This window comes from Electrophorus electricus, chromosome 15 (assembly GCF_013358815.1).
Source record: "Electrophorus electricus isolate fEleEle1 chromosome 15, fEleEle1.pri, whole genome shotgun sequence".
In the NCBI taxonomy this organism is placed as follows: Eukaryota; Metazoa; Chordata; class Actinopteri; order Gymnotiformes; family Gymnotidae; genus Electrophorus; species Electrophorus electricus.
The window spans coordinates 11,075,224-11,096,833 of NC_049549.1; the positions used below are offsets into that span (position 1 = coordinate 11,075,224).

The window sequence follows — 21,610 nt, forward strand, 5'->3', positions numbered from 1 at the left end:
CGCACCCAGAAACAGAGGTGTGAAGGTGCCATTTGTTCATAGCATATGATCCATATGTGGGTTCAAATGTGAAGTCATATCTCGCGCAGCTACTGCTCAGAAGGCACAAGGACTGTGTGTGTGTGTGTGACAGAGAGGCACCATTCCTCATCGATGTGAGTCCTTGCGTGGGATGACTTGGAAAGTGATTATTGTGGTTCTGTTTATGTACAGGATGAAACAGGTTGGTTGTTTTTGTTTATTCAGAAGGAAACGGTTTGCTAGAGAAATTGACATTTCCTGCATGCAAAAAGCCTCTATGAAGAAAAATGAGATTTAGTAAATTAAAGCTTGAAGGAATTTAGACTGACTGCCTACATATGAGATCAGGCAGAATGAACCTTGCTGGGATGGTGTATTTAGGTGTGCACTTGTTAATGTCAGCATTTTTTTTGGTGTAAAATGACTAGCTTGCTGTCGATGTATAACTGTTTGTTTTATCTGCTGTCAGTGTCTGTTTTGCTGTGTATTATAATCTTGTATGTAAAAACAGTATATAGGCTGATTTCAGTCTGACAAGCAAACAACATTTAACCAGCTACCACATACTATTTATCTGTGTGTGTTCAGTAGCCTTGATCTTGTCTTTAGGTGATTTCTGCTCTGAGTCTTCTGATTGTGGTTCTGTGCTGATGATGCTGTTGCAGGATTTACAGGAAATAGCTGCAGAGGCCAAGAACGCTCGCTCTCTCTCTCTCTCTCTCTCTCTCTCTCTCTCTCTCTCTCTCTCTCTCTCTCTCTCTCTCTCTCTCTCTCTCTCTCCATCTCTTTCCCCTCCTCTCTCTTTACCTGTCTGGTTAGAGACGTGTTGGTTTTAATGCAGGCAGTTCTATCAGAAACACAGAGACCAGTGAGGGTTTTTTTTTCCCTAGCTTGTCGTGTTGCAGAACCTCATGAATGGTGTGAAACACTGAAACCCAGCTCTGCGAAGGGCCAAACGACCACACGGACTCTGAAGACACATTTTCTTTTGTTCATTTTTTTTCCCCCCCCAAACCGTTTGAAGACAGCACATGGAGAGCTTCGTTTTAAACTATCCACTCAAACGATGCTTTGTTTGATCCAGAACATGTCCTGCTTTAAGACACACATTTACAGTTTCCTTTCCCACAGCAATTGATTTTTGGAATTGCTCAAGGAAAGGCGCACAAAAGGCTAACAAGTTTCATAAGCCATACTACGCAGTGTGTCTGGAAATAAGATGTCACACGCAGTATATTTTTTTCTGTGGGTGAATTATAGCAGTTATCATTTATCTAATACATTTGGTAAGTACATCATTCTCCATGCCAATAGTTCCTAAAGAAAAGTGGCCTCGTCTTGTGCGCTTCTCATGGTAAAGCGAGCCGTGTTTCTCCCCAGGCCGTGGCTCAGCTAGCGATGCCCTCAGGAGCATGTCAGTAGCACGGTGCTACCAGGTGCATTCAGGCGTTTGCTGAGGCTTGTACTGTGTGCGTGCGCGAGGACCCACGTTGGTTTACAAGAATGTATACCTTCCTGTCAGGACATTGCAAGTCAGCGGAAAAAGTCAGGCTCAGAAGTTGGAGTCATTTTGTAGCGGCAAGTTGGTGAAGAGGATGACCGGAGGGAGTGTGGGAAGTGACATGCAGGCTCCAGAGTGTGAAGCTGACCTCTGCCTGCTGTTCCACTCAGAACATCTAGTGCTTTGCTAAGTAACGAGAGGGAGAGACGGAGAGATGCTATGAACTGGCCTCCGATATCTCATAATGACCCATCCATCACGGTGTGGGGTGTGTGTGTGTGTGTGTGTGTGATGGATTCTGCTCTTCATCAGTCCGTCAGCATAAAAGCATGGCCGACACTTTCCCATGCGCCATGACGGCCGTCTCCATGACAACAGGATAGAAGGACAGGTGCTCGTGTTTTGGTTTGAAGGAAAGGAAGCTCGAAAAGCCAGCTGTCAAGAAGAGAGACAGAGTCAAAGAGCAAGAGAGAGAGAATGCATGGCTTTTATATTAACAAGTTTATACATTAATAAATTATTCATGTTATTTTCATGTTTTGACAAAGTAGAGGAGCAGGAAGGGCGCTGGTAGATTCAGAGAACAGGAGACACTGACTCAAAATATATCAAATGGCTTTAAGTGATTTTTTTTTTTTATTTTTTTTTTTTTTATTTATTTTTTTTTTTTCCCCCGTCCCCCGCCGTTGTGTGCAGTATATTAACTTGTGCAGAGCAGAAGAGCTCTGTGAGAGCTGAGACATTTCACACTTCTCTGAGCGGTCTGCTTCTTTACTCTCCCCTTCTGCTTCTTTCTCTCTCTCTTCCACCCCCCCCCCAGAGCACAGAGCAGGTAGCCGCCTTCTGCCGCAGCCTTCATGAGATGAATCCTTCACCGGAAGCCGTCTCCTCCTCTTCCTCCTCCTCTGGGATGGAGTCTTCCTCGCTCACGGCGAACGCTACCACCCCTCGACAGCTCTCCGACGCGGACAAACTCCGAAAGGTCATCTGTGAACTTGTGGAGACTGAACGCACCTATGTCAAAGTCAGTAACGCTCGGTGTGTCTGAACACACCTCATTATAGGCAGAGTAATTTATTACGGCAGAACTAACTACACACTGAATAGCACCGGCTCCAGTACTACTGTATCATTCCACACCCAAGACTCCGCCTCCCCCAAGAGCTAACACCTGTTCCTCATTACCTTCGTGTACTTCCTGTCAATTAATGCATGTATAAATACTTCTTGCTCATTAATGCAGATATAAGTAATTGCTCTTCATTACTGCATGCTTGAATACATGCTATTTTGTCATGCGTTGCCTGTTGGCCTCGTCTTGTCTGTGTTAGCGTGCATTTTCTGATTCATTGTACTTTTCCTCTGTTTCTATCATTAGCGTTTGTGAGTATGGGCTGTGCTAATAATATTCACCCCTCGCACTTTGGTCGTTCACGTTATGCTTTTACAGATTTAGCAATTCTTTGACCCTTTGCCTGTTATAGTCTAAGCATGGCTGGTTGTTTGCATGCAGTTCCTGTTCTCTCAGATTGACATTTTTGGTTTTTAGTTTTAAGTCACACTTTCATACCAGTTGAGTTACATTAGCCAGCTCTGGAGTGGTACAACCCGGTCTAGGTTCGGGCCAGTAACATGGTATGAAGACTTCGCATGTCGAGGACTGAGATCGCTACTGAGATCGCCTGTTTTCTTTTATTCAGTAGGAGAGATGGCTTCAGGAACCGACCATGCCAAAAATAATTGATATCCTCAAGCTCAAACAGCAACATGGGGTCTAGGGTTTAGATCAGAGGCTCAGTAGCAGCAGCCACTGGGGTCAAACCCTTGACTTTTAAAGCCAAATGTTTGTCTGCTGAACCCTACTAATCATGGAATGCATCTTATTCATTTGTAATTTTCTGTAACAAAGACTGGGTTAACAGAATCATTTTGCAAACTTTTTGTATTTCTGTAGGATGCAGGACATCAGAAACATTAGCAATGACAGTTAAGATCTCGGTTTTCTCTGGGTGGCCCTGCTGTAAATAGGCTGTTCCTGAGGTTGATTATGAATCCAGAGTACATACACTTTGAGTATCGTGGGTGTGCTGAGCTGAGAGATTAAATTATACACACTTTAAATGAGTGTTTGTAAAACTGTATTGATAGATTTATTCCAGTGTGAAAGGAGATGGCACTCTGTTACATTTCTTTAAATTTGTTGATTGTGGTTTTTATATATATATATATATATATATATATATATATATATATATATTTGTGTGTGTATACACACACTACACACATTTCCACTGCAGCCTGTGATGATGTTTTGCTATTTGTTTTGTGTTGCAAATATGCGCTGCATGCTCTCATTGAAAGCTCCGTATACAGCACTAAACACTGACCACAAGTAGGAGACTTTAACTGGTGTATGTGTGTAGTTTATTTTCTGTGGGGAGGAAAGATTCTCATAATAAATGCCATATTGTGGAGCCTTTTGATGCATAAGTGTTGTGTGTTTTTTTTGGGGGGGTGTTTTTTAATTATTATTATTAAATGCAAAATTCTGCTTTTTATCAAAACAAAAAATTTCCAACATGCCTACAACTTGCTTTTTGATACTAAGGTTAGGGTTATGCTTGGCTGCTGCCATGATTTGTTTAACTACAGTAAAATACAGGTTTGTGAAGCACATCCTAATGTGTGTGAGCTTGTCTGCGTGTGCACGCACCCTCTTATCTGCTCTAACACTTCCCTTCTTGTTTTCAGGATCTGAACTGTCTGATTGGAAGATATCTAACTCCTCTGCAGAAAGAGAGTTTTCTGACCCAGGATGAAGTAAGCCCACACCCTTACAGTGCAGTGCTCTATGCTTGCATGGCTGCAGAGTGATTTCATAATCACGCAGTAGGACCGGCGAAAGAAACATGGAAGAAAATACACATGCACTTTCCCACATAGGCACGCGCAGTCTAGGGGTGTGAATGTGGGGAGAGAGTATGTGCTGGGGTGTGTGTGTGTGTGAGAGAGAGAAAGATGAAAGTGATGTGCTATATTGAGCATTGTGTGGGATTAGACTGGCAGTGAAATATGGACGTGTCCATTAACACACACCTCGGTCACTGCATCAGCCCTCGCTGTAAATCAGACCAACATGCATGCATGCTAGCCCAGAATATTGTGGTTCATGTTCTGTAAATCATAATGACTATTTAATGCCAATGGGAATGTAGCCGTTACAGCCTCTCAGCGTATCAGACGTAACTGCCCAAAGAGAGTATCAACGGAAACATGTATTTTATTACATTGTATTACATTTGTAAGTGCATTAGAGAAAGGGAGAGAGAGCTAGAGAAGGAGGAAAAAACCAAGGAGAAGAGGCGCAGACTGTTTTTCGATGTGCGTTTCTCCTCCTGAGCCAGTGGGGGGAGCTCTACAGCACCGATGTAGCTACCGCATCCAGTGAAACTGTAGTCTGATACCTGATGTATAAAAGCAAAACTCGCTTGTGTTCTTTTTATAAACAAGGCATAAATATGAAGGTGTAACTTATTGAGTAGTTACGTTCTGACTAAGGTTCGACTCAGACTTACCCTTGTTGTGACTGTTTGGTGTGCTGAAGTCAGCCGGCGCGCTCAGCTGTATAAATCCTGAATCGGTTCCACATGGTTTATAATTCTAATGCTTCATCTCAGCTGGATGTTCTGTGGCTTCTATTTTCATCCACTACGGTGATTAGACTTTCCTCTGATTTTGCTAAAATGCGGCTGATTACTGTTGTCCATAACCTCATCCGTCTCGTGTGTGTGTGTGTGTGTGTGTGTGTGTGTGTGTGTGTGTGTGTGCATATCAGCTGGACGTATTGTTTGGGAACCTGCCCGAAATGGTGGAGTTTCAGGTGGAGTTCTTGCGCACGTTGGAGGACGGGACGCGGCTAGTGCCTGATCTAGACAAGCTGGAAAGGGTGGAGCAGTTCAAGGTGGGGTATCGATGAACAAGGGGCCAGAAAACTGCCCCCTCCTACACCATGCTACTGAGCACTGTCTCCTCTGCGCACCATCTACAATGTCCTGTTACACCACCCTACCTACAGCTTTCCTTTGCACCAGCCTACAGAGTACACAAAACTACTCCTCTCCTCCACCCACAACCTACAGCCTTCTGTCATACTATTCCACTGAGCACCTATACAGTATTTCTTGTTTATTCTAATACTGCATTTTATTTCCATATTTTGGGGCTATAGTTTCCTACAGGATCTAGCACATGCTTACTACCATAAATACAAATTAAATGCTAAAGAAAATGAATAATGAGGATAAAGCGAAATAAAAGCATTGCTAAAAGCGACTCTGGACAAATTGGTTTTGTGAGTTCAGTGCTTATAAACATGCAAACATGGACAACACAATTTTGGTTTATTCTATTCCTGATGCATTTTTAACAGTGACTGCTAACAGTGGGTTATATTTATCCTGTGTCTCTGAGAGTTGATCTGGGGTCAGTTTTTCCATTTAGGATGGAGCACCCATGTATTGATCTGGGCCAGACTGAGCCTTGATTTTGGTTTTTCGGCTTTACTTAAAGCCCTGGCTAATGCCTAAACCTTGTTCACTTGATCAAATAAATGAACATGGTTATAGCCTTGGTCTTCTGTCTTTAACACTTCTATAATATACTCATACACCTGGGCTCTCTTTCTCATTTTGCATCTCTTTCTCATTTTGCAGAAAATCCTCTTCTCTCTGGGAGGCTCTTTCCTCTACTACGCAGACCGCTTTAAGATCTACAGTGCCTTCTGCGCTAGCCACACCAAAGTGCCCAAAGTGTTGGTAAAAGGTAACTCCCCCACCCCCATAAATGTATATTCTGTAACTGGTAAAAATATTTCCTGCGACCACGTGCACACGTGTGTTCTCTCAGCAAAGACGGACCCAGACTTCAAAGCGTTTCTTGATGAGAGGAACCCTAAGCATCAGCACTCGTCCACGCTGGAGTCATACCTGATCAAACCGATCCAGAGGGTGCTAAAATACCCCCTCCTCCTGCGTGAGCTCTACACACTCACCGACCCAGACAGCGAAGAGCACTACCACCTCGACGGTAAGCCTGTGTGTGGGGGCGACGGGGTCTGTCCAGGCATCTCTGTATGACTGTTATTTGGGTGAATGTGTGGATGTACTTGTGCTTACGTGTGTGTGTGTGTGTGTGTGTGTGTGTGTGTGTGTGTGTGTGTAGTTGCAGTGAAAGCCATGAATAAAGTAGCCAGCCACATTAATGAGATGCAGAAGCTTCATGAGGAGTTTGGTGCTGTGTTTGATCAGCTCATCGCTGACCAGACTGGAGATAAGAAAGAGGTGCCCAATACCATCTCACACATGCACATGAATCCACAGACATTTACAACCACAGCGTTTAGCAGACGCTCTTATCCAGAGCAGCTTGTAAACGCGCATTGTCATCTACTCAGAGAATGATCCATCGGTAATCCTACTGTAATTGTTATAGATTTTCAGAGTTATCAATGGCCTGTTTTCTGTTATCGTCAATTTATGCAGGTGGCTGACCTGTCTATGGGAGACCTGTTACTACACACCACGGTGACCTGGCTCAATCCTCCCTCCTCTCTGGGCAAGTGGAAGAAGGAGCCCCAGCTTGCCACCTTTGGTATGCCCCACTAGCCCCTCCAACACCCTGATATACCCCTCCCACACCTTACCACACCCTTCCACACTTCCCCACATGCCTAGAAATAATCAGATCCCAGTCCGCGAATCCTCAGCTCTGGTTTGCGACGGGTTTGTTTTTGACTGTATTTGCCTGCCTGCTGGGTTTTGGATCCTAGCTGCCATTCTATGTCCTGTTCACCCCATACTGACATTGGACCGTTTGACTGCCATAACTCTCTTTCCTTTTCATTATTTAAAATATTGCATTCCCCATCAACCACTTCCTGTGACCTATGCCCTGTTACAGCATAACGCATCGTATTATACCTTATTATTCCATGTTACAGGAAAGGCTTCAAAGCACACTGAAGCCCCAGTATTCTGGTTACATTAGAGCTTCGCCCTTATTTCTCACCCCTTCCTTAATGCAGAAGTGACATTTACTCTTCTCTACAGTTTTCAAGACTGCCGTGGTGTTCGTATGTAAGGAGTTTTCCAAACAGAAGAAGAAAATGGTGAGTGACTCGTCTCTGTCCTCATCACTGTAATAATTTTGAATTTTTACTTTTTCCAAGTTGTGACTTGTGGTTTTACTGATATGATTTTTTTATTTTTTTTTTTAGAGATATGACACTGTGTCTCTTAAACACTCTCTCTCTCTCTCTCTCTCTCTCTCTCTCTATCTCTCTCTCTCTCTCTCTCTCTCTCTTCCGGTCTGTCTTAGGGTGGGTCACACCGTGCTTCTATCTCTGGAGAGGAGAAGGACCCATTCCGATTCCGTCATATGATCTCCACTGATGCCCTCCAGGTCCGTGCCCTTACGGTGGCAGGTGAGGAAGAGTAAACGCCCGCGCACACACACACACACTGAATTCTAGAAATCTATAATGATAATGATTGTATTTATATCCCACGTGTGTGTCTTCTGTCTGCAGATAGTGACAACGCTGCAGTTTGCGAGATCATCCATGTGAAATCCGAGTCAGAAGGAAGACCGGAGAGAGTGTTTCACCTGTGCTGCAGGTCAGCACACCACTCCCGCACTAAAACATCATCCACGTAACATCTCAGTCATGTTCCAACGCACACCTGCACCTCGCACACACAAAGTAACACAAATGCACTTCAAAACAAAAACACAAATACACTTCCTATATTAAATCATACATAACGGCACCTAATTCACACCAAAATTAAAGCCCCATTTAGGTCGAAGGTCATCATGAATTACCTTGAGTGTTTACTTGTTTACTAAATCAGTTCCATAACTTGGCTCTTACTTTTGCTTCGCCCTGTAGCTCTCCAGAGAGCAAGAAGGACTTCCTGAAGGCTGTGCATTCCGTTCTGCGGGACAAGCAGAGGCGTCAGCTGCTGAAGACGGAGAGTCTCCCACCCAGCCAGCAGTACGTGCCGTTTGGAGGGAAGCGTCTGAGCGCTCTAAAGGGGGCTCGCCCTGCCATGAACCGCGCAGGTAGCCACCACTGCACAACATCACCTGCTGGCTCCACCCACTAACTCAGCCTGCCAGCCTCACCTGATGATGATCATGTGCAGTAACCCAACCTTCTAGCCCCACTCACTAACCTAATCCGCTAGCCACACCCACTAGCCTCACCGGCTGTGTTTGCTAGCCTTACCTGGTATATTGAGCTCTTGTACTCAACGGTCATCTGCTAGCTTCATCATGCGAGACTACTGCCTAGCTTCATCTGAAGGGTTCACCGTGAAGCAGAATTCCTGCGTTTAACTTGGTTTAGTGATTCCAGATTTTTCAAGAAGCTAGAACGATCTATGTCGAACCTCCCACCCCTCTGGTACACTCACCTCCCAGTCACACCAAGGACTGTCACATTTCTTTGCCAGTGTATAATGCGTAATGTTGTATAGTTATTTATTTTTGTAGTAATTTCTATTGTACAACATATTCTCATGTTATGATGTTTAATTCCTATGTTTGCACACAGCTTCTGCCCCCACACGCATGTTGGGCCGTCGTAAGTTGGTGCGGAACCGTTTCACCATCGACACGGACATTGTGTTCGATGCGGATGGCGATGCGGATGGTGACTCGCCGGACTCCCAGCCTGCCCTGCAGCCGGGGGATACAGACCGCTGGGTGGAGGAGCAGTTCGACCTGCAGCGCTACGAGGAGCACGAGCAGGTGAAAGAGACGGATATACTCAGCGATGAGGAAGGTGATGAAGACCACAGCCACTCAGCGCTGAGCCCCACGACGGAGCAGGAGCTGGAAGGGCCCCTCTTGGCAATGTCACTGGGGGGAGACGCTGCTGGGAGAAAAATGGACGAGGACGAGCAAACCAAAACTGAAGGCAGGGAAGCCACATCCCAGCATGCTTTGAGGCTCTCTCATCTGGGAAAGCAGTGTGCCATGTCTGTGGCCAGCGTGGATGAGCAGGCAGTGCTCAGTGATGAGGTCATCTGGGTGCGACGGGATGAGAACAGTCCTGACGGAGATGCACAGGACGCGTCGCAGAGCTGAAGGCTAACTAGCGTCTTGAAGTAAAACAACTGATTCTGGATCAGCCACATCGGCTGCCCCTCAGTCCTCCTATAGGAGAACTTTTCTTGCAAAGTTCACGTAAAGCGCCACACCGCAGTTCAGAAATGAAAATGTTTCCCCAAGATAAAGATAAATATTCTTACCTACCATGGTTTTAAAATTATGACCCACATTTCTAAATGTTTTCCCTTTATTCAAGCATCTTATCAACCATTGTTTTAACACACCTGATCTCAAGATTTTAATTGGCTGGAAGACTTCAGCCAACTAAACTGCAATATGGGTCTCCAGGAAGTGGTCAGGCATTAGGATGAGGGAGGATCCCAAACCCCATTCTATATCAAACCTAATGCTATATCCTGTGAAATATGAAGCAATTGTCCTCTGGAGGGAGAAGGGAGTAAATTTTTCAAATGTTGTCCTTTTGAATTCTACCCATTATGAACCAACCATAATTGCAATTCAACCCAATCAGAACCCAATCAGAATCGGATAACATTTGACTTTTCTGCAGGGACCTGAGGAATGGTCTGATCAGTGATGTACAGGTGGCAGCAGACACACACACAAACGCACTCAAATACTCACTCGTATATTGTCGGTTGCGGTGCTTACAATCATTTAATTATACATAACGGGTTGAAGAACACATCCAGCTGTATGATATAGTGCTTTTCCACCACAGACATCAGCAGACCATAGAAATCTCTCCTTCACAAGCTCGTACACTTTGGGGAACACCTTGAAGTACGACCAGGAAAATTTAATCAAATATTATATTTGCACATTCCCTATGGCAGCTATGCCATGCAACTCAGAATGCCACTTGCTGGCAAAACTGAGTTTTTTTTTTCCACTTTTTGTTGTTTTATTTGTTTATTTCTGCATATTAAGCATCTGGAAGTTGTATTCTAAAAAGGGTCTTTATTTATGCCCTTCTGAAGTACACAGTGAGAATTAGTATGATAAATATTACATGAGTTTAAGTAAGCTAAATATTGTCCAAAATGTGTACAGTGATGTTTTCAGAGCAGCCTTTTGGGTTGTATATATTTTCTTTTTTTAAGTTAATGTTTTTAAGGATTCAAGATTAAAGAATTCAGGTTAACACTTTGTACATAGATTATTACATACACTTATGTAAATTAAAAGTGTAGGGGTAGAACCTCAGATGGCATACAGTTATTAATCTAGTCATGCAGCATTTTTTGCTGTTTAACATAAAACATCCATTAAAACAAAAGGGAAAAGGAGAACTATGATGATGATGATGATGATGAACATCAGTTAGTGTTTCCCATGGTGTCTGTAGAACAATTTGCAGCTTCAAGTTCTTAAAACAGATGTAGCTATCTGCTTCCAGTCCTGGAGTCCTATCTTCTATATTGTTCGCTCTGGTTTAAAGCAGTCAATTCAACTCATCACCTGAATATCAATGAGTATAACTTTCATGAGCCAGAGAAAAACACTAAACTCTAGTATGGTGGCCCTTGAGTTGTCATAAAGGCCTTCTTTACCATAAAAACCCTACCTCCTGCACGTTTGGAGCATCAGTGAAAGGCAGTGGAATATTTCTGTCTCGCTTTCACATGCAATAAAGGCACAGTTTTTAAATATGATCATTTTAGAATTTCTTTTGTGCTATTTTCTTTTATGTTGGTTAATGGTTTATTTCCCCCAACGGATCCTGTTTTACTTGAATTTTTAATTGTTAGCAAAGGCAATAGTGTTGACAGTAATTAAACGGTGTTCTTTTTTTGGTTGATTGTAATAGTTACTGCTCTTACCTGGTTTAAATGCACACTCAATGATGCTTTTCCCCCCTCCCAAGGCTCACTTCAGTACACACCTTGATCCAGATGTCTGAAGCTTGTTCTCAGGGACCCAGAGCCAGTCCACATTTTAGATCTGTTCGAGCTATTCAGTGACTCTTGTTTACCCAGATCGGCTGGAGAAGACCAAAAATATGGGCTGGATTGGGGTCTCTAAGGACTATTTTTAGCCCCTGGTCATAACCCTGTACAATAGATTAATGGAGTTATTGTTGTACTTATTTTTCTTTCTTTTTCTACATACTGTTTTTTTCTCATTATTGAAATCCAAATTTGCTGAATGCAATCAAAAGGAGCAAATGAAAAGTGGAAAATATTTTAGATGGATTTACTGTAGAATAATACTTACAAAGTGTACTCATTGTGCTACAGAGTGTTAAATTTTATTTTGTAAATAGAGCTGTGTATTAATATTATATCAAATAAATTTGGTTTCATAAATATCCTTAAAACTGTCTGGTGTTGTCTGATGGTCCAGCTGTTTTCTTTCTTTTCCCTGTTAAGTTTAGCCAGTTTTCATTAGGGTGGGGCTGTGAGAATCGCAGGTTACTGCCACAAGTCTAGAGGGCTACAGGCTAGCATGTGCTTTCGTCCAAGGTGAATCACGCCAGTCCCAACAGCACACAGCTTTCACAGTGCAACCTATACAGTGTGGCATAGTAGCACAGTGCTTAGAACATAGTTCTACACCTAGCGAAATTGGCGCACATCTGGGAAAGCGCTAACGTTTTCTCAGCGGACATTCAATTGATGTCGACAGTCACCATTTGATCAGATATCCAACAAGACCTTCAGCTGAGCGGGTTGAAATCGGAAGTTACCATTTCGCTATCGTGTCTAACTCGCTGTGATTTTATCAGAAATTTAAGAGGTTGGTGCTATGAATGACAAGTTGTACAAGATGTAGTTGTAATTAAATCTGTACTGCTTGCTAACTACCTCTGAATTAATGTATCAAAAAGTGTTCTCATTGAAGATTAGCTGTATGGCTTAAAATGGGAATAGGTGTATATGAGTGAGCTGAAGAGAAGGACAGATATTCTGCCAGAGTTTCCTAATTATCTATCAAACAACCCTACCAAGCACCACTTTCCTGTTATATTTTTAGCATGATCATTTTGTATATAAAATATTGTTGCTAGTTAGGAGAAAAGGAGATGAAATGGTGAGTGGAAAGGATGTGGGGCTAGAGGAAAGTGGTGAAGAGAAATGAGTTTTTCATTGAGGATCACAGAAAAACAGTCTTAGGAACACATTAAACGATGCAATTAAATGAAATCAATGTTGTTAGTATTTAAAGGTATTTGACCATGTTTATCAGGATTCTCACAAAATTATGCTAGATGGAATAGTTTAAGTTTCATCTTAATCATTTATGTTTAAAATATTGTTTGTGGGTTGATTTTTAACCAAGAAGAGATTAACTGAATGACTCATTTTGAAGTAGCTTATCACTGAGAAACAACTATTGATTGTGAATATGAATTGAACTATGAATTGTTTCTTTGTTAGGAGAACATTTAAGGGGAGATGGTTGATGTGGACCGACAGGAAATGAGGAGAAGACTGAACTCAAATGCTCGAAGGAAAAAAGATTAGGGGAGACTGTCCATGCAAACCCAGATCATTCTTGGAAGTGTATTCCATATTGTATATGCTCCTTCAGACTAGCACTTATGTATATTAATCATCTGTCTCAGCGAGCAATAGTAAAAGTAAACAATAATGTGTATACAAGCTAAATGGAATGAATTACATTACATAAAATGTATTGTTGTTGCACTACTGTTTTGCAAACTGTTGAAGAATTACATTGGTGAAGAAACATTTCTGTGCTTTGTGCATAGTAGGAGCTTACATTTACACTTTTAGTTTCCTCTTTTTTTGCCTTAGTAGTTAATACGTTAAGTTTTGTTTCTGTTTTTTGCAGACACTCTTATATTTGTGCTCCATGGGTATCAAACACATAACCTTGGTCTTACTAGCCCCGCACTCTTCCTGCTTTAACGTGATGTCCCGTGTCGCATTAAATTAAAATGTAAAAATGAATAATTTTGGAGAATAACCCAAAACAATATACTGGGCTGAGCACCAAATCTTTATCTGCCCAAGCAATGCCCCTGACACCCAGGACATAGCTTGTGATATGATACCACATGCCATACAATCAGAGCATAAGGAATGCTTAATTAATACTGGTCAAGGCCACTACTGTGCTACTACTACCTCTGGTGGGGAGATGTGTGAAGTGCAGTAAGTTGGTATCATCTCAGTGCAGACAGATTCTATACCTAGTGGACTCAGTTAGAAAACTACTCAAGCCCCGCCAGCCTCAGCTAAATACGTATTTCATCTAGACCTATAATACATATATTATAGATTTTCAAAGTGTATTCTGGATTCAGGAAAGTGTATTCTGACTGAGCCCTGCTATCCTTTGCACCATGTTTGGTTCTGCAAGATGATCTCTGTTAGTTATAAATCCTTTATGGTCATGTTTATTTAAAAAAAAAGAAAAAGAAGTTTTATTGTGTATACAGAAGCAAGAGCCATAGTCAACACCTCAACCACTGATGCTTAGACCAAGACTATTTTTTTCTGTGACAACCAGGATGAAGATGTGTAATCGCAAAGCACACATACATGTATGACAGACAAAAGTCCCTGTCTGAAATGTTAATTCTTTCTTCAAATAAGCATTTTGAAGTTTTGCGAGTTATAGCTGTGTGCAGAAACTGCCTTTCTTCTCATATGTCTATTGTTATTCCAATGCACCTGCTGATCATATAACAGGTATGCAGAAATCATTTTTTTCTATGTGCTTTGCTTAATTCTAACATCAAAACTCCAGATAATACAAACAACCACTTTTTTTTTTAACAACAGTAAAAAGCCTTCATTAATTCACACAGCTTTATGTATATGTTTACTGATAAGTGCTGTGGTGTGCTAAAACAGAGACCAATGAAAAGAATACTTCTCATTGGATTCAATATTCAAACAAACCTCATTAAAATTCTCTCCATTTGTTCACACCTGGATGTCTGGACCAAAAACTGGACCAAAGCTTTTAGACACTGATAAGCTTAAACATTTTTGAGGGTGTAGCTAATGTTAAAGTGACTTGCATCACTATGTACATGTATGTGTAGAAAACCACACAGCCCATGTGAGAGATACTCAAATTTCCATCATCAGCAGATATTGCTCTGTGGCTTTGCCTCAATCAGCTTTTTGCTTTCCTAAATTTCTCACAGTCTTGAGACATTTTTCACGTCCTTTGAGTTACTGTCTTCAACACGGGCTGCATCTTCAAGAGGGTCAAAACCTGTAGGTTGTTTATATTTGACATTATTTTACGTATTTTTTCCTGAATGTAAGTGATAATGCGAGCCAGAGTGTTCTGGTCCACATCTAGAGCGTCGGCTCCTCTCATGTACAGGAAGAGAACACAGAGCATGAAACAACCTCTCAGAGCTCCACTGAGTGCCTGCAGTGACACAATACCAAAGGCATGAAAAGAACCAACACTCACTATAACAACAGCCCGGTCCATTTCCCAAAATCTTTGCAGCATTACGGCTGTAATTATAAGGTACAGAGAGGATGTTCAAACTGAAGCCTTACTCCAGCATGCTAGTAATGCTTGTTGTGCTGCAGTGAATGGGAAACCTGTTGTTCTCATGAACACAGGTCTGAGTGCATGTGTTTGATGTTACTACATAGCATACATACAGAGATGAGTCCTTCCCAGCAGAGTAATCAGGTTATGATCAGTATAAATAACCGCTGCTCAATGTTTGACAATTTATGTCAAAACACTGAGTAGACTATTTACACAAGCTCATTATTTATTTACAGGAGTATGTAAATGCCTGTAGGTAAACACCGTTTACCAACTTAACCCTTCTTTATTAAGTACTAGGAAATGCATCAATGCATATTATGTACTTGCAACTGCATTTTTGTCTGAAGTAAATTACTATATCCTACAAATGTGATGGATAGAGATTAGACTGAAAAATGATGGAATATTCCTTTATTCAGCCATATATGTTTTGTCATTCCATTATCAGAATTTTGTCTCATTAACTAATTAAGTATCCCATAGTCCAGTAGCACCAAATATCCTATATCATTACACTGTGGCATATATTTGGAACCAGCCAGCGCCAACAAACATTTACTCGGACACAACGCTGAGCAGTTTTGGCTTTAATATTCTAACTGAATTATGGGTTTTAGCTTGGATTGTTTTTTTCTGATACCAAGCAGGGACTGAAGCAACTGTATTACGTTTCCGCTCAGCAATATAACAGTAACCACTAGGTGGGGCCACGTATGTGTAATGTATATTACATTTTTAAAGCAGTCTGTTTTAAATATTCAGATAAAGACATTTATAGGAAGAGAGTGTCAGCATGTGAAAGGGAAACAATCTGTGTAATTTTGTGATATTTAGCTTTTTTTCATTGTTATCTATTCATGCAGAAAGTGCATATACTGTATATGGTATGTGTTCTTTTATAAACGCCTCCAGAAATTCACTGGTAAAATATTGACTGTTGGTTGGTATCCCTGAAAGCCTAATATTTTTTCTCTGTATCTTGCTGGCTAAAATCTCATCTTTGGCTCAGACATTATTGGAATGTTTAAGACCTAAGGAAAGCACCACCTGCACATATCATCACAATTGCTTCTTCCCTTTGTTTTTAACTTTTAAAGTGGTTTTAAATAGGTTTCATTTTTATTCCATTAAACTATCAAATGAAACATTATTTTCTGTTTTATCATAAAGAATTGTAGTTTCTGTTTTAAATAAATTAACCTTCCCTAAAACAGGCTTCTGTAAGGGTTTTTTTCCCCCCTGAGGCTGGACATTTTGTTTTTCTGTCCCTGCTTTACTAGAAAAGGAAAAGAAGTTGTGTTTACATATCAAACTCTGGACAAGGATGACGTTGCTGAAGTCTGACCAGTTAGACTGGTTTTCAGGTTTCTGTCAAGGCTCCTTGTCCTGCACAGCGCAGAAAAGCAATCTACACAAACAGTTTCAATTGTAGCCAGAGAATTCCTCAAGTGACCTATAGCATCAAAACAAAAAGGCGGTTCTAAGGTGTCTCTCTTTTAAACAAACTTACATGAACAGGCACTGCCTTAATATGGAGAGAGATTGTAGTACACAAAGTTTCCAGAGAAACAGGATGTTGTGGTGAGAGGTCCTTCATCTGGTAGTTGAGGATATGGCACAGTGTTTTGGCTGTTCTAGGGCTGTGCTCTTCTGGACTAAGATTGATCTAATCATCCCTGAGATCTGTTGGAGCTAATCCAGCATCTTTGGCGTAATAGCATCAAATTCACCTGTCACTACTGGGACAACCTGGTGTAAACATTCTACATTTTCTCTATTTCATCTTTAAGTCTGTGGTATTTTTCCAACTTCTCATATTCATTTCTTTGGATGCTTCTATCTTTTGGGACTGCCAATTACAAATGTATATAAATACCTTATTTTCTTTAAGTGATTTATGGAGAAGTTTTCCATTAAATATCAAGACAAAAATAACATTGCACAGTGTTGCTCAGTGTAGCCAGGTGTGGAATGTAGCAGACATTGCAGGTAAAATGTACAGAGAGTAGTTTCAGACCTGTTGCGGAGGCTGGCCTCAGTCAACTTCCTGTTTCCCTATTGTGATAAGGAAATTGCCCACTTTTGTAACCATGAGAAAGCCTGCAATATGAACTCCAACACAGGAATGAAAATGTGTACAACTTCAACATCTTCAGTTTGTCTAATGATGAGTTTAACCTAGTAAACATGTGCAGCTCACTTTGGTGCTGATAATATATAAAACCAATTGGTTCTTAAACAATATTTTGCTATGGTTTATTAGTTTTTAGGCATTTACATGGGTGTTAAGGTAACAGGAGAATTTGTTAACAATACACAAGCCAATAATTCCATGTCGCAATACAAATAATTAAAATATAAATAATTGAATTTTAAATAATTTATATAATTGAAATACAGCATGGGTAAGACAGAATATATATATATATATATATATATATATATATATATATATATATATAGAGAGAGAGAGAGAGAGAGAGAGAGAGAGAGAGAGAGAGAGAGAGAGCAAAACATTTTTATTAGATTTACCCAAGTTTCATCCCTCAGTTCCAACCCTGACTCCTCCAATTCATATTATTTTGATCTAGTCTTATTGTTTAAACACTGTTTGCCCACTACTGACCAATTAAAAGTGACCCTAAGTCAATCATTAGGTAGCCCAGCCTCAGGCAATCATTCATGCTAGCATTGATTTGCTGTTCAAAATAACAAAATGGTATTTGTGATTATGGTAGGACTGAGCCAAAGTAAGTATTGGGATATAATTGTCCTGTCTTTGTGAGAGATGACAGATGTGCCTAGCAGTGGGGCCAGAGAAACCTCAGAGGTGGGACAAGGTCAAAACTTGATTGAGTTTGGCCTATACCATTTCACCTGTTTCAGATGTTTGAGAGGGGTTTGGGACTGACATTCTCAAATCCTGGAGAGTTGTGACGTTTTATCCCCACTCCTACACACCTGACTCAACCCACCAGCTCATCAAGTTAAATTGGGAGCCACTAAGCTGAAGTGTTATCCACTGATGGTTCACTGTGAAAACCCTGCTCTACCTGTTCTGAATGCATTTCTCAGTGTTGTAAGGATTTCACTTTCTAGGAAGGGAGTGTGGCGTGACATGCACTCTACAAAGACTCATCAACAGTCAAGTTTCAATGCACACCAATGATACGCATGGCTGGCACATGTAACCCCTCCCCTTTAGCTCCCTTCCACATTTAAATGTTGACATGACATTAATCTCCCATGTCAGCTCTGGTATTGGTTGCTGTCAGCAAGCCCACGTCCTGCGAGTCACTGCAGATGCATGGTGGGTGTCATTGTGGTAACCTCACTACCCGTGAGCAAGTTGCCGGCCCATATTTTTGCCAGTGTTATTATCATGGAGAGGCACAAACATCAAGCGTACACCTAGATGAACGTTTACAGCATGAGAGCAGACATTCATTCAAAACAAGGGGCTATATACCAATTTTCTGAAACATTTAAGGATTTCGCTGATACTTGTTTGCATGTTTATTTCATGAACTAATTTTCACCACACCTGAAAACAACCTCACAAACAAACAGACAATATATGGACACGCAAACTTCCATATGTAGGCTGCATTTGAAAAATTAGTGTGCGCTGAACAGACAGTATGTCATAAGCATCTGAAGTTTATAATGAACATTTTAAATGGTACATTTAAAGGGTGTTCTGTATCCTTTATGCTCTGCTGGTGAAGATGAGAGAGTCTTTGCTTTTTTTAGTTCCCAAACATATTAATTTTAAGCAGACGCTATTGGCATCCCATCATAAACACCAATGTATTCTATCAAAGCCCTGCTGAACTGGTTTTCTGTTGACAGGTATATGCCACATGACAAACTATAATTTCAGATTTGTGTAAACTTTTTGACTGCAGCTGAATAACAGTATTTTTATTTTAGTCTTTATGCACTTTGTAATTAACCCCCTGATGCATATACAGTCATGGCAAAAAGAAAGTAAATCCTCCTACAGTTTATTTATTAACTTCTATAGACGACTAACCTCAGATGACAAAAAAAAACTCAACATACAAAAGATTTTGAAATGTAGCCCATTTTCCCATAAAATAAACCAACATTCAGAAACCAGATGGGAGAAAGTGCATCCTATAATTCCAGGCTATGCACTGTAATTCATGTTGGAAATCATGTTGCCATATTCTGTCTAGTTAGTAATATGGTTAACTGGCTATTCAGGATCAGTAGTCATGAAATGCAATAACTACAATAACTATCCAGAATCATACCCATGAACTGCATTAATTGGCTTTCCAGGATCAACAATTAGACCTAACTGGTTATCTAGAATCAATATAATCAATAATAGGAATACCTGGCTAGCTATGCAGGATCTGTATAGCCGACAATAAGGTCACATGCTACACTGCAAAAACATATCTCTTGGCATGTTAAATAATCTAAAATCTAGTCTAAATAAACAATTACATTTAAATCAAAAATGTTTTTCTTATTGACTGTTTTTACTTGATTCAAGTACTTGATTCAGTTCAGTGACTGGACAAAACTGGTGTTGATCCAGGAAAAGAACATAAATGATGATTATCCAGTATGAGTCATCCCAAATGAAAATCACGACATGTGACATTTGCAATGCCTATTTGCCTTTTAGGGAGGTAATGTGGATGTTGGCAGTGGTGATGATGCTGTGATAGTGTGATGATGGGGATAATGAAGTAATAAAAGACACTCAATTTGTATTAAGGGGCTCAAAGTGTGCCAAGAAAACACACCATTATACCACTACTGGTAGCCTGAACCATTCATACAACGCAGGACGAATCCATGCTTTCATGTTGCCATAAATATGCTAAATTCTGACCTCACCATCGCCAGAAGAAATCAAGACTATTTAGACCAGGCAATGTTTTTCCAATCTTCTATTGTCTCATTTTTGCATGAGCCCTTGCAAACTATAGCCACAGTTGCTTCTTCTCAGCTGACAGGACTGGCACCCAGCAAGTTCCTCTGTTGCTGAAGCCCATCTGCTTCAAGGTTCAACATTTTGTGCATACAGAGACTATCTTCTGCAAACCTCAGCTGTAACGAGAGGTTATTTGAGTTGCTTTTCCTTTCTATCAGCTTCAACCAGTCTGGTCATTCCCCTCTGACCTCTGGCATTTTCGCCCAGAGAAGTGACACTCACTGGATGTTTTGGATGTTTTCTCTTTTTTTGCACCATTCTCTGTATATCCTCCAAATGGTGATGTAGGAAATCCCAGTAGATCAGGAGTTTCTGAAATACTCAGACCAGCCCATCTAGCACCACCAACCATATCACTTTCAAATTCACTTAAATCCCATTTCTTCCCCATTCTGATGCTCAGTTTGGACTTCTGCAGGTCGTCTTAACCATGTCTACATGCCTAAACACATGCTGCCATGTGATTGGCTGGTTAGATATTTGTGTTAATGAGCAGTTGAACAGGTGTACCTTAAAAAGTGGCCGCTGAGTGTTTAATCCCTTCGAATTTTGAGGAATATTATCAAATTATCCCAACTCATGGGTATATTTCTTATATTTCTAAAACATATTTAAGACAGCAGTGCATCACATAGCTCAGGTAAAAATATTATATAAGTCAAAGTTACTTCAATTAAATAATACAATATGGATAAAAGTAAACATCTTGAGTAGGAATAAACAACAGTAATAAATAGTAGGTTAAAAAAAATTGGGTAAAATGATAAATGAGAGGCATGACTGATAGCAAAGCAACCATAGCAAACACGCATTTACAAAAGTCCACTTTTGCAGGTTTAACTTTTGAGGATTCAGTAATTTGCAAGTTCGCCATCAATAATTAAATGTCTTGTTTTGTTTTGTTTTGTTTTTTTAGATTTGTGATTTACATCTGAAAATTGCAGATGATGTGTGTAGATTACAAAACTGAAGAAAACAAAAAAATGTTTATTAAGTCATAAAGGCATAAAATATTTTAATTCTTAATCTATTACTATCACAAATAAATACAAAAATGTATTATAAAGCTAAAATTTGTAAAAACGTTCAGTGTGCTAAAGAACTGCAGACTACACACTCTAGGGATGCTACACTCTTTGCCTTTGTGCTAAATATGGTCAACAGTGTTGTGGGCTAATGTTTGATGGTGCCTAGAGAGATTTAGTTTTCCATGTGGGCCATGTGCGTTGCCAACAGTAATATTAATAATAATAATAATAATAATAATAATAATAATAATAATAATAATACATTTGATTTATATACTACTATTCACACACCTAAGGAGTAGTAGATAAATGTGAAAGACTAAAACGTAGCTACTTATTTATTCTCTTTATATCCTGAAGTTCTAGAAGACTTTATATTTTAAAACATTTCTCAGTGTTTGAGTTTTCAGTTGTGTTCTTAATGTTTTTCTCCTTTTCTTCCTTTGGACACCA

General features: G+C 40.4%; 1 protein-coding gene across 8 annotated transcripts in view; it reads left to right on the plus strand.

Annotated features, from left to right (window-relative positions):
• Positions 1-11,966, plus strand: part of tiam1b (TIAM Rac1 associated GEF 1b) — a 55,334-nt gene extending 43,368 nt beyond the window's left edge. For all 8 annotated transcript variants that reach the window (XM_035534029.1, XM_035534026.1, XM_035534031.1 and 5 more), the window contains 12 exons: positions 2,343-2,546; positions 4,274-4,342; positions 5,358-5,483; positions 6,235-6,343; positions 6,428-6,607; positions 6,743-6,861; positions 7,063-7,171; positions 7,630-7,688; positions 7,898-8,003; positions 8,109-8,196; positions 8,472-8,644; positions 9,138-11,966. In XM_035534029.1, the coding sequence (XP_035389922.1) occupies positions 2,343-2,546; positions 4,274-4,342; positions 5,358-5,483; positions 6,235-6,343; positions 6,428-6,607; positions 6,743-6,861; positions 7,063-7,171; positions 7,630-7,688; positions 7,898-8,003; positions 8,109-8,196; positions 8,472-8,644; positions 9,138-9,673 (1,878 nt within the window). In that variant the 3' untranslated portion in view covers positions 9,674-11,966. The remainder of the gene's footprint in view (positions 1-2,342; positions 2,547-4,273; positions 4,343-5,357; positions 5,484-6,234; positions 6,344-6,427; positions 6,608-6,742; positions 6,862-7,062; positions 7,172-7,629; positions 7,689-7,897; positions 8,004-8,108; positions 8,197-8,471; positions 8,645-9,137) is intronic.
• Positions 11,967-21,610: the final 9,644 nt, after the last annotated feature.